The sequence below is a fragment of the Callorhinus ursinus genome, unplaced genomic scaffold (assembly GCF_003265705.2).
Source record: "Callorhinus ursinus isolate GAN/ISIS: 27379988/994484 unplaced genomic scaffold, GSC_fseal_2.0 scaffold48, whole genome shotgun sequence".
Classification (NCBI taxonomy): domain Eukaryota; kingdom Metazoa; phylum Chordata; class Mammalia; order Carnivora; family Otariidae; genus Callorhinus; species Callorhinus ursinus.
The window spans coordinates 6,122,690-6,135,986 of NW_027397110.1; the positions used below are offsets into that span (position 1 = coordinate 6,122,690).

General features: G+C 51.3%; 1 protein-coding gene across 2 annotated transcripts in view; it reads left to right on the forward strand.

The window, feature by feature from the left end:
• CYB5R3 (cytochrome b5 reductase 3) overlaps positions 1–9,713 on the forward strand; it is a 28,655-nt gene extending 18,942 nt beyond the window's left edge. For both annotated transcript variants that reach the window (XM_025881514.2, XM_025881515.2), the window contains exons 8-9: positions 2,719–2,818; positions 8,525–9,713. In XM_025881514.2, coding sequence (XP_025737299.1) covers positions 2,719–2,818; positions 8,525–8,697 — 273 coding nt within the window. In that variant the 3' untranslated portion in view covers positions 8,698–9,713. The remainder of the gene's footprint in view (positions 1–2,718; positions 2,819–8,524) is intronic.
• The last annotated feature ends 3,584 nt before the right edge of the window (positions 9,714–13,297 follow it).

Below are 13,297 nucleotides of genomic sequence, written 5' to 3' on the forward strand. Positions count from 1 at the left end.
CACACACACACACACACACACACACCACACAGCACACACACCACACACACACACTCCACACACACACACCACACCACACACACACACCACACACACACACACACCACACACAGAGGGGCGCCTGGGTGGCTCAGTTGGTTGGGCGTCTGCCTTCGGCTCAGGTCATGATCCCAGGGTCCTGGGATCGAGCCCTGCATCGGGCTCCCTGCTCTGCGGGAAGCCTGCTTCTCCCTCTCCCACTCCCCCTGCTTGTGTTCCCTCTCTTGCTGTGTCTCTCTCTGTCAAATAAATAAAAATCTTTAAAAAAAAATGTACATGTAGGAAAGTGAAGCTTTAGAGGGGCTAGGTGAGCATTTTTATGAGTACTGAATGAATGAAGGAGGATGGGCAATCTAAGCAAGACACGAAAGGAGAGCCCATTGGCTTACAAATGAGAAAACCTTATAAGTAAGATTGATAAATAACTCCAGGAAAAATCCATACCTCATCACCAATATAGAAAGAGTCTTTTCAGACTAATAAGATACAACTAGAGCCAGTGACAAACTTACCCTTTTTTTTTAAGTAATAAAAATTACAGGCACCTGGCTGGCTCATTCGGAAGAGCACGCAACTCTTGATCTCGGGGTCATGGGTTCGAGCTCCACATTGGGCGTAGAGATTACTTAAAAAAAAAAAAAGAATGAATGAATGAACTTTAAAGTAAATACATAAGTAAATAAAACATGAGATTTACTTTCCATCCATCTGATCGGCCAAGACTAAATGGTTATTACCCAGGGCCGGCAAAGGCGTAGGAAGAGGGATGGTGTTGGGTGCCATTCTGGTGTGTGAATGACTGAAACCTGTGTGTATCGAATGCCTTACCCATGTGGAGTTTTCTGCCCCGAACTCCACTTTCTGAGATTTATCTGAGGAATTGGTAGGGCAGTGACGATGGGCAGAGAGACACTGTTTATGAAGGAGGGTGTTCAAAACTATTTAAATGCCCTTCGGTGGAGAACAGATGGTCCCTCTGTCCAGGGCAAAGCTGGGCAGCTGGTAAGGGAAGCGCAGGCGCTCGGAGGCTGATGGCACATGGAGGGTCTGTGACATGTTCTTACCTTGGAAGAGCAGGTGACAAGGTGGCATGTGTCCTCTGATCCCATTTTTGTTAAAAAGAAAGTATATGTACTTATTAGAAAGCAAAGTCTAAAAGATACACAAAAAATCCTAATGCTTGTTATCTCTGAAGACTATCAGGGGATTTTTCTTTACCTCCATATTTTGGCATTTTTTATGCAGAGCTTGTCCAGCCTGAGCCCTGGCCCTGTCCTCACTCGATCAGGGCAGGAGGGGCCCACTGCCCCCCTGAGAAATGGGAGAAACGAGGGGCGCCTGGGCAGCTCAGTCGATGAAGTGTCCAACTCTTGATTTCAGTTCTGGTCTTGATCTCGGGGTTGCGAGTTCAAGCCCTGCATTGGGCTTCATGCTGGGCATGGAGCCTACTTTAAAAAAGAAGAGAAATGGAAGAAACAATCAACATCCTCCTCCCTGGGACCTGCAGAGACTCATGCCTCCTGCCTGCAGCCCAGTTCCTGGAGGGGAACGCTGAGAAACCAGACCTTTAGGGTCCTTGTGAGAACAAGTACACCTTGAGCTGGGTCAGTCCCTCCCGTCAGCAAGACCCCCCTCCACGCAGTGGATACTCAGGAAATATTAATTGTTGTGGCTTCAAATCATCCGTCCCTTCCTGCTCAGTCCCTGCTGTGAATCGCCCGCCAGTAGCCCCTTTCGCTGAGCATGTCGAGGTCCCGTGGGAGCAGAGAAAATGCATCCCACCTCTCCCAGGTCTGCCTCCCTGGGGAGGGCCATGCTGCCCCAGCTCAGGGGCTCAGTAGTGTTTTGTGAGTAGGCGATCCCTTCTGGTTGACAGAGCCCTTTGGCCCCCAGTTTATAACAGTCCCATGAAGTCAGTCACGCCGCCACTGGCCCGAGGAGCCCCTTCTATCTGGGAGTGACCTGGAGACTCATGAGACAGAGAGGCCTGTGGTCAGAGGGGCCATGTGAGGAGCTGGTCGCTGATGCCCCTGGGGAGTCTAGGAAGGCTTCCTGGAGGAGGTGACACCAGGCTGAAGGACTGGCCACATGGAGCCAACTGGATGAAGCTGGTGGGAGCAGAGAGTGGGGAGCTGTAGGCCACAGCGTAGGTGAGACTGTGGAAGGAGCAGGTGTGATTTGGGGACTAGTTGCCTGCATTTCCCGATTTAAGGATGTGCAACCCAAGATACCAGAATGTAAGGAGGCTTATCTGAGGGATGGGGGACCTGTCACCAGAACCAACTGCTATTTTAAGTGGGACAGGCACTGCGCAGGTTTTGGCCTATTTGCTTCGGTCTTTCCTTGTTCTGTAGTTGACTGCACCTGTGTTCAGCTGTTTGCTTCCTCCACCCGTTATATGGGGGCACGTGTCCCCACAGTGGTAGAAACCATCTGCAAACGCCATTTGTAATGAACGTCATCTGCAGCTTCGAGCCGCTCCTCGGGCGAGATGGGCAGAACGGGGCGCACATTTCCAGGAGTCTGGGTCAGCTCCGCCAGGCTGCTGTCCTGCAAGCTTTGCCAAGTGTGTGGCCCACGGTGGGCGGGATGATGAGCCATTTGGGCGACAAGTGTCTCCAAGGGCAGTCCCTCCTGACCTCTGGGCCCTGTCCCCCCCCCCCCCCCCCGCCTCCCCAGACTGAGAAGGACATCCTGCTGCGGCCCGAGCTGGAGGAACTGAGGAACGAACATTCTGCTCGCTTCAAGCTCTGGTACACCGTGGACAAGGCCCCTGAAGGTGAGAGACAGAAGCGCTGGGTGGGCTGGGCTGGGTGAGGGTGCTGGGCCTTCGACTCGCTTGGTCTCCGATGGTGCTCAGGGTGGTTCGGGGAGAGGGAGGTGGTGTGACCCCATCTCACAGATGAAGGAGGGGTCAGAGAGGGGAAGTAAGTGTCCCACGACCCCCAGCTAGAAAACACCAGAGCCGAGACTTGAGCTCGCATCCTCCTCCAGAGCCCAAGGCCTTCTGCCCTTGCTGGACAAAGCAAGCTGGCCTTCTGCCCTTGGTGGGGGGCTCACTCTGGGGCAGGTCAGCAGGGTCACTGCGGGGGCGTGGGGGCAGCTGCGCCCGCTGTGCGGTTTGTACCCCGTAAGGCCTGTTACACTGTTTTCTCCCTGGGTCTTGGGGGCCGGGCTGACCTACAGCGACCCTCCTTCTACCCATGCCAAGGTCCCGCAGGAGCAGCGAGTGAGGGCTGCCTCCCAAACCTGAAACAAGGCTGTCCTCTGGGAGTTAAGTTCTGCTTCATTCTCCTGCTGTAGGTAGAGATGTGGGTACAAGAAATATCTCAATTTCTTCTTTGCTGTGAGAAAAGCAGTAGCTCAGGCTTCTTGGTCTGTGACACTGATGATGTTTGGCCGAGTGGTGCGGTCCTTCTGTGTGGCTGCAGCCCTGTCGGTCAGGCCCTTCTACTTTTCAAGAGAAGCAGGGACCTGCATCACCACGGGAAACTTCTAAATGTTGGAAACTGGACATTTTCGAAGCACCCTTACGGGCCCCAGTGTGTGATCGGCCACCCTGCCCTTGCTTGGCCTCCCCCCTCCTCCTGGGGCCCACAGTTCCCCAGGGCTCATCCGTGGTATGGGGACACCCCACCTCTGCTTCCCCTAGAACTGAGCAGATGGGGTCTAGGGATGGGCATCCGTCTCATGAGTGGGCCATCTGGACCCATCCCCGAGAGAGGAGCCGTCCTTCTGGGGTGATCAAGCTGGGTTCTGGGCCTCCTGGCCAAGAGCTATGCGTGGGCCTGGTTGGATTGTGGACCTGACAGCAGTACCCTGAGATCTGTCGCTGGCCAGCCGTCCTGGACCAGCCCATCTGAACCAGGCGCCTTGTCCACTCTGTTCCTGAAGCTGGCTTGGCCCCGTGAGCTGATGTTCTAGTGGGGGCGGGTGAACAGGAAACAAGCTTACTAGCAAGTTACAGAGTCAAGTAGCAAGTGGTTAGTGAGACCAGGGAGAAACAAAGCACAGTTGACCTTGGGCAATGCCAGGATTCGGGACACTGACCCCCGTGTGCAGTTGAAAATCCGCATAGAACTTTGACTCCGCAAAAACGTAACCACTCATAGCCTACTGTTGACCAGAAGCCTTACCAAGAACACAAACCATCCATTAACAACACCTGTTTTGTATGTCACACATGTGGTATTCTTACAATAAACTGGGCTAGAGAGAAGAAAATGTTAACAAGAAAATCATAAGGAAAATATATTGACAGTACTGTACTCATGGCCAAAAATGCACATATGAGTGGACCCGTGCTGGTCACCCCCCCCCACACACACCTCCCCGCTGTTCACAGGCCAGCTGTAGGGTCAGGCAGGGAGGTCTGGCAGGGCCAACGAGAAGGGGAGTTGCTCCTTTTCCAACAATAAAGAGAGGAATGTTTCTTTTGTATCCCTGTCTCAATCAAAGGCGGGAAACTGGTGTTTCCTCCCTGCGGGGTGCATGGAGGGCAGCCTGGTCCCTGTGGCCGGCGGGGGAGGGGCTGGCGCTGACCCCTGGTGGTGACACATGGCAGTGCCGCCACTGGAGTGCTGCCTCTTGGGGACCCGTTTGAGCAGCAACCAGTTACCCACCAAGGAGGACTTTGGGCGGGTGGTCTCGCATCTCACACTTAGGTTTATTATTACCCTGAGCCACAGTTCAAGAGGAGTCGCGGTAGTGCTACAACATTAAGTATAAACTTCAATCCTACGTGCTGAGAAAAGGTCATGGTAGCAGGTGGGCTGGGCTAGTGTGCAAGTGAAGGAACGGGGAGTGGGGTGAGCTCACGTGGCAAAGACAGCTGACCTGCGTTTCCCCACAAAGCCACCTTCGGTACATGTATAAAGAAAAATACACTATCTAAAAAAAATCCTGGTAAAATTGAGCTATCTTCTATACCTGCACATTTTACACACTAGCAAATAAAGCTTAGTGCCGTGCAATTTCTTAAAAATAGACTTAAACCTCCACCTGTTTCTCCGTCCCGCCCCCCCACCTCTGGCAACCAGCAGTCTGTTCTCTGTATCTATGAGCTTGGGTTTTTTGGTTTTGTTGTTTTGTTGTTTTTTTAAAGATTCCACATATAAGTGAGCTCATACGGTATTTAGACTTTCTGTCTGACTCATTTCACTTAGTATAATGCCCCCAAGGTCCGTCCATGTTGCCACAAATGGCAAGATTTCATTCTTTTCTATGGCTGAGTAATATTCCATTGTATTGAAGGGGTTCAGGACCGCCGCCTCCCCCCCCACCGCGCTGAATGTGCCACTTTGGCATGTGGATTATCTTGAGCTAGAGGCACTTGAGACCCTGCTGAGCTCAAGAGAAACTTTGATCCCTTCCTTAACTATACAGAAGAATCTAAATTGGCGGTCTTTCCCAGAATAAGGGCTATTAACAGAGGTAAATTTTACCTGAGTGATCCGTCTGTAGGGTAGGGCAAACATCTACTTACCAAACATCTGCTCTTCTTATCACCCTGTGAAATGCATTCCTTTCCTCCGAAATCCCAGACCCCTGCCCCCTTCTCCTTCGTTCAGAATGACATATATACCCCATTTTGCCTGACTGTCTTTGGAATGTCCGTGCCTGTGTGGATTCCCTGTATGTACGCTATTAAATTTGATTTCCTCCTGTTAATCTCTCTCATGTCAATTTGATTCTTAGCCCACCTAGAAGGACCTTGAAGGGACAGGAAATCTTGCTCCCTGACAGTATTTATAACACACTTTCTTTACCCACGTATCCATTAATGGACATTTCGGCTGCTTCCCTATCTTGGCTGTTGTAAACAATGCAGCAGTGAGTGAACATGGGGTGCAGAAATGTTTTTGAGTTAATGTTTTCATTTTCTTCAGGTAAATACCCAAAAGTGGGATTGCTGGATCACAGTGTAATTCTATCTTTAATTTTTTGAGGCACCACCTCCATACGGTTTTCCAGAGTGGCTGCACCAGCTTGCATTCCCACCCACAGTGCACGAGGGTCCTTTTTCTCCACATCCTCGCCAGCACTTGTTTCCTGTCTTCTGATGATGGCATTCTGACAGCTGCGAGGTGTGCACTTGAGCAGAATGTGTGTGTGCTTTTGGATGGAACGTTCTGTAAATGTTTGTTAGGTCCATCTGCTCTAACGTGTTCCTTAAGGCCAATGTTCCCTTATTGCTTTTCTGTCTGGGTGACCTATCCGTTGATAAAAGCAGGGTATTAAAATCTCTCACTGTTGGGGCACCTGGGTGGCTCAGTCAGTTAAGCGTCCAACTCTTGGTTTCAACTCAGGTCATGATCTCGAGGTCATGGGATCGAGCCCCATTTCGGCCTCTGTGCTCAGGGCAGAGTCTGCTTCAGATTCTCTCTCCCTCCTGCTCCCTTTCTCTCTCTCTCTCAAATAAATAATCTTTTTAAAACATCCCTTACTATTATTGTGTTGCTATTTCTCCCTTTAAATCTGTTAGTATTGGCTTTATATAATCAGGTACTTCTATGTTGGGTGCGTAAATATTGACCAATGTTATATCCTGGTGAGATTGGCCTCTTTACCTGTATGTAATGCCCATCTTTGTCTCTTACTTACTCTCGCTTCCTTTTCATTTCCATTTGGAAAGAATATCTTTTTCCGTCCCTTCACTCTCAGTCTGCATGTGTCCTTACAAACATCTGAAGTGAGTGTCTTGTAGGCAACATGTAGGTAGGTCTTGTTTGTTTCCTTCTAATTCCAGTGTAGTTAACGTGCAGTGTTAGACATTTCAGGTGTCCAATGAAGTGATTCAACAATTCTCTGCATCACTTAGTGCTCATCATGATAGGTGTCCTCTTCAGCCCCTCACCTGCTTCACCCATCCCCCGCCCCCCTCCCCCGTGATGACCATCTCTCTGTTCTCCACAGTTAAAGAGTCTGTTTTCTGGTTTGTCTGTTTTTTTTTTCCCCTTTGTTTGTTTTGTTTCTTCAGTCCCGTGTGTGAGTGACATCATCTGGTATTTGTCTTTCTCTGACTGACTGGCTTCACTTAGCATTATATTCTCTAGATCCATCCATGTTGTTGCAATTGGCAAGATTTCATTCATTTTATGGCTAATATTCCATTATATACACACACACCACATCTTCTTTATCCATTCATCAATTGGTGGACACTTGGGCTGCTTCCATAATTTGGCTGTTGTAAATAACGTGGCTATAAACATAGGGTGCGTGTATCCCTTTGAATTAGTGTTTTCGTATTCTCTGGGTAGATACCCAGTTGCATGATTACTGGATCGTAGTGTAATTCTATTTTTAATTTTTTGAGGCACCTCCATACTGTTTTCCAGAGTGGCTGCACCAGTTTGCCTTCCTACCAACAATGCACAAGGGTTCCTTTTTCTCCACACCCTTGCCAACACCTCTTGTGGTTTTTTGTGTGTGTGTTTGTATTTTTTTTTATTTTTGTTTTGTGTTTTTTATTTTAGCCACTGTGACAGGTGTGAGGTGATATCTCATTGTAGTTTTGCTTTGTATTTCCTGATGATGAGTGATGTGGAGCATCTTTTCATGTGTCTGTTGGTCATCTGGATGTCTCTAGAGAAATGGTCTGTTCATGTCTCCTGCCCATTTTTTAACGGGACTGTTTGTTTTTTGGATGTTGAGTTGTATCAGTTCTTTATATATTTTGGATACTAATCCTTTATCTGATATATCATTTGTAAATATCTGCTCCCATTCCATAGGTTGTCTTTTAGTTTTGTGGGTTGTTTCCTCTGCTGTGCAGAAGCTTTTTATTTTGATGGAGTCCCAATAGTTTATTTTTGCTTTGATTTCTCTTGCCTCTGGGGACCGGTCTAGAAAAATGTTGCTATGGCTGATATTAGAGACATTACTGCCTGTGCTCTCTTCTAGTGTTTTTATAGTGTCAGGTCTCACATTTAGGTCCTTAACCCATTTTGAGGGTTTTTTTGTGTGTATGGTGTACAAAAATGATCTAGTTTCATCCTTTTGCATGTAGCTGTCTGGTTTCCCCAGCACCATTTGTTGAAGAGACTGCCTTTTCCCCATTGGATATTCTTGCCTCCTTTATTGAAGATTAATTGACCATATAATCATGTGTTTATTTCTGGGCTTTCTATTCTGTTCCATGGATTTATATGTCTGTTTTTGTGTCTTGTTTTTTATCCACTCAGCCACTTTTGATTGGAGAATTTAGCCCATTTACATTTAAAGTAAATATTGATACATATGCACTATTGCCATTTTGTTAATTGCTTACTGGCTGTTTTGTTCTGGGCGAGCCAGGCTGGGGCAGGGGACCAGAGCAAGTGTTTGCTTTGGATCAGCCTCTTCATTCTCCAGTGTTTGTTGAAAGAAGGGAGAAACTCATGGTACAGGAGTATAACGGTCAAGGGGAGGGGTTTTGGGCAGGTGGGCAGTCGTTGGGCAGTCATGCGGCCCCACTTGGACTCACCTGATCTTCCGCCCGCAGCCTGGGACTACAGCCAGGGCTTCGTAAATGAAGAGATGATCCGGGACCACCTCCCGCCTCCAGAGGAGGAGCCGCTGATACTGATGTGTGGACCCCCGCCCATGATCCAGTACGCCTGCCTGCCTAACCTGGACCGTGTGGGCCACCCCAAGGAGCGCTGCTTCGCCTTCTGAGGGCCAGGCACTGGCTGCTCGCACGCGCCCGCCCCGCATACTCACCGTGCCCTGTCCACACCTCCCGCCACTGTTCTTTAACATCACTTCCTTACCCCACATCTCCCACTATGGCCCTGGGTTTAGCCTGGCCTGCCTGTGCTTGGCTGGGTATCCCGCTGGGCTGGCCCCCGAGGGACCCCTTTGGGAGCAAGGTTCTGTTACAGGTGGGCTGCCGCCAGCCGCCTTCCGGGTGGGTTCCTGTTTGGCCCTCATTGGTTCTTACCAGTGATGCTTGGCCCTGGCCCTGGCCCTCCCCTCTCACCACCCCACTCACCCACCCACACACTACTAGGCCAAGGCTGCAAGCGCCATGCTCCACCCACCCCTCCCAGGGCAGACCACGTCTAGAAATAAACACAAATGTACAGGCAGCCCAGAGCTGCAAATGCCAGGGGACCCCCCCCCACCGCCCCAGGCACTGCCTCGGGACCCTCGCCTGCCACCCCTCACTACCTGCTCAGGGCCACAGCCAGGCCTCAGCACCTGACACTACATGACAGTAACACCAAAAAGTCCTCTTGGCAGGTGCCGTGGGGGTGAGAGTTTGCCCCCCACCCCAGGACCCAGGCAAGCCCAGCCAGCAGGGAGCTGGGCTCTCCCCGCTCCGGGCTGGAGGAGGAGGAGGAGGGGGGGCCTGGCTGAGGGCTCCTCTGGTGGGCACGCGGGCCCTCCGGAAGCCTCAGCATCTTCCCCAACACACCTGAGCATTCAGGCCGGCAGTCTGGTGGACCGCCTCTGGACCCCGGGCCACCAGCGCTGATGGCCAAGCTGAGACGATGTGTATTTATTCCTCTGTCCCAGACCCACCCCTCATGCTGCCTGCACCCCAGCAGAGGGGAGGTTTCGTCTGAGCAGCATTCTCCGTGATCTTGATGTTGCCTTTAGACAAGGGTGGGTTCGCCTCTTGCATATGGGCTTTTTCAGAATCATTTATGAGCAGAAAAAACATTGAAATAAAACTTTGCTAATACTAACCCTTCTGCAGTTCCCTGAGGCTCTGCGACTTGTGTCATTGTTGGGGGGCAGTGGGAGAGGAGACAGGAAGGGGCCCAGCACTTATTTCTAATGTGTGTTGGGGTTCGTCATGTAAAGTTTGGACTGTACAGAAAACCATGCACAGGAAAAAAATACTGGACATCCCGAGGAAACGCCGATCGCTCTGATGAAACCACATGGCCCACCAGGGGGCTGCTGCTTTTCCCTTCATCAGATGGGCTTTCCCCTGGGGTCACACGTTCTCCATAAGCCCACACGGATCATGATTTATTATGTAGCAAATCCCCTATCCTTGGACAGTTGGGCTGTCTCCCATTTGTGGACTTTGTAGATAATGGTGGCCTGCTTCATCCTCCTTTCAGATTTTTTTTTTAAGTTGGCTCCACACCCAGTGTTGGGCTTGAACTCACAACTTGACATCGAGAGTCGCGTGCTCTACCGACTGAGCCAGCCAGGTGCCCCTCAGATGATTTTTTTTGAGGCTAGATTCCTGGAGACAGCCGGGCCAGGGCGTGTGGACGCTGGGAGTCCAGCCTAGAGACCCTCCTCTCGTGTCCAGCCCCCTCATGCCCAGCCTCACTGACGCCATCTCGGCGGTGTGAAAAGCTCTCTCCCGTCCTGTTGTGCAACTCCGTATGTCCCATTGTTCTCCTTTTCGCTTTCCCCTCTGGCCAGCCCTGAAAAGCAAGGAGACATCATTAGCCTCAGTTTCTGCTGGAGGGACTGAGGCTCAGCCGTGAAAGGCCTTCGGGTTGGAGGTGGGTCCTGAAGTAAGGCAGGCATCAGTCTTCCTGTGGAAGGCTGCAAGAGGGATCGCTAGCTCCCTCGTTTCTTCATGCACTGTTCCAAGTGCCGGGGACTTGGCTGCAGCTGCCCCAACACGCCCCCCCCCACTTCTGGGGTGCCGGTGAGAAAGATGTAAGCCAGACGGTGTCGTGAGTGAGATGGCAAATGCCAAGACAGAAATCAGGACACGAGGCAACGTGGGAGTGAGGACTGCTGTCTCTGAAGAGCCAACAAAGCTGGCCCCGCTGAGGTAGGTGTTCAAGGTGGTGTGAACTCAGCAAGTGCAGACGCCTTGCATTTGGAACAAGCCTGTGGAATTAAGTTCCAGAAACAGATGGAAGCAGGTGGCTGAGGGGACCGTGGAAATGAGGCTGGAATGGAAGCACGCTAGATGTGCTCTAGAGGGCGTGACTAGCAAGCGCAAAGGCCCTGGGGCAGAGACCCGCGGGATGTCTCCAGGAACATCCTGGAGGCCAGTGTACTGGAGTGGAGGGGGGAAGAAGACAGGATGGGGAAGTGCGCAGGAAGGAATGCCAGAAGCCGAGCCTCAGGCCAGGGAGCCCCTTTCTCCTCTCTTCTCCTCTTACCTTCTATTCTGGCCCAGGCCCACGTTCTAGAGCAGGGTTGGAGGTGGGTCCTGAGGTAAGGCAGTGGGCAGGAAAGGGCTTGGCACACCTGCAGTGTGCACGGGATTCTGCAGAGCACTGGGCTCACATTAGGTCTCCTCATCCGGGTCCCCTTCTGGAGGATGAGAAAACAGACCTGTGTCAGGCTTTGAATGCACACCTGCCTGAGCTCACAAGGGGCTGTTCCCAGGAGCTGAGAAGGGCTTGGATTGGACCTGGTCCCTACCCTCTCTCCTAGTTTCACGACTTTCCATCCTCTCAGACCTGACACCCTTTTAAAATAACATTTATAACCGCCCCTTTAGTCTCCTGAAGTGGATTTACAGGTAATATCACCAGCCTACACATAGAATTTTTTTTTTAAAGATTTTATTTATTTATTTGACAGAGACAGAGATAGCGAGAGCAGGAACACAAGCAGCGGGAGTGGGAGAGGGAGAAGTAGGCTTCCCGCCAAGGAGGGAGCCCGATGTGGGACTCGATCCCAGGACCCTGCGATCGTGACCTGAGCCAAAGGCAGACGCTTAACGACTGAGCCACCTAGGCGCTCTACACATAGAATTTTTAAAAACTCGGGTCGCCTGGGGCCATGGTCACAGCGCCAAATGCAGCCGGACTCCCAGGGTCTGCTGAGAGGGACGCGGTTTTCCCAAGCAGGGCACAATCCTTGGTCTATTTACAAACAAAGCAGGACCGGATACCTTCAGCTATGGCGCAGCTGCGTTCCTGGCAATTCCATGTTTGTTCACACTGGGCACAAAGTCCGACGTGTCCATACAAGAAATGCAGTGAAGCCCTGCCTGGCAGAATTGTAACAGGCCTCTTCCCTCCTGGAATGTCGGAATGCCACAGGCGCAGGCGTCGGGAAGGCCCACGTCTCAGGATTGCCACACCCCAGTCCCCAACCTCCACAGGACGGGATTCCGGATCCCTGTCCTTCAGATAACCAGACACCACCCTGCAACAGTCTACACCCTCCGAAATGCCTCCAGCGGAGGGCCACTCCGCTGACAGTTGATCTCAGTTAATGACCTTATTGAACTGGCTTTAAAAAATAACCTTTAAGTCACTTTATTACATTTCACTTAAGGCATGACAGCGCCTTAAATCCTGCGGTCCTCCGGCCCCTCCCTTGTTCCGCTGCACCTGCCCTCCGCAGTCCGGCAGGGGAGGGTGCTGAGGCCGGCCCTGGGCCCTCCCCTCCTCGTACCTGGTCCGCGCGTTCCTCCCCGCACTTCCTGGAAGGAAGAAAGGAAGGACGGAGGGAGGGGTTAGCGTCCCGTTTTACAGCTGAGAAGAGTATCGCGGCTGCGCATTTGGGACCTGGCCTCCCTGCCTGCCTGTCTGTCCCAACCCCGGACCCGCTGGCTTTACCAGCTCTTGCCCACAGAGCTCCTGATGCCAGAGTTTTAATTATGTGTTCTGTCAACAGTACATGAACTCCACTGGCATCACTGCACTGAGGAATTAATAACTCACAGAGTACAGTAGTGCTCTTTGCTGTTCTAAAGACGTTGCGTAATCGATTGAGGCAACAAACATGTCCTGAACATCTACCTCGTGCCAAGGTTAGTGCTGGGTCCTGGAGCCGCATCATAGAGAAGGCAATTCTACGTATGGAAGATTTTTACAATCAGCCTACTAAACCCTCGCAACGACCTGTCATTTGCCCCATTCTATAGATCGGGACGACCGAAGCGCAACGAGGTGAGGCAATTTGCTCCTGAGAGTCAGGCCGCCGAGAAGGGCGGGTCGTGGGACGTGACGCAGGCGTTCGCGCAGCTCTCGCCCGCTGAGCCGCAAAACGAGCGCCTATTTCATGCACCCCGCAGCCACAGGTATCCTTCGGTAATTCTCACCCACAAATGAGCGGCTGGCCTTACACTGTAATTACAGAGCGAAGTTTCATACAACTGGGTAAGATGGCCCACCTAAGATTCACGAACCATGCGGGAAAAGGGACTTTCGCCGGTCATAAGTAGCAAACAACCGAGGGCGTAGCGACAGCGGGGCGGGTCTGATGCCACCTCTCCCCTGAAAAAAACCACAAGAATAACAGTTCTTTGAGAATAGAAAAAAAAACCTCTCTGAACTTGCTCACCAACTTCCTCTATTCCGTCTAACTTTTTAGTTGTTAAAAGGGGGAAGGA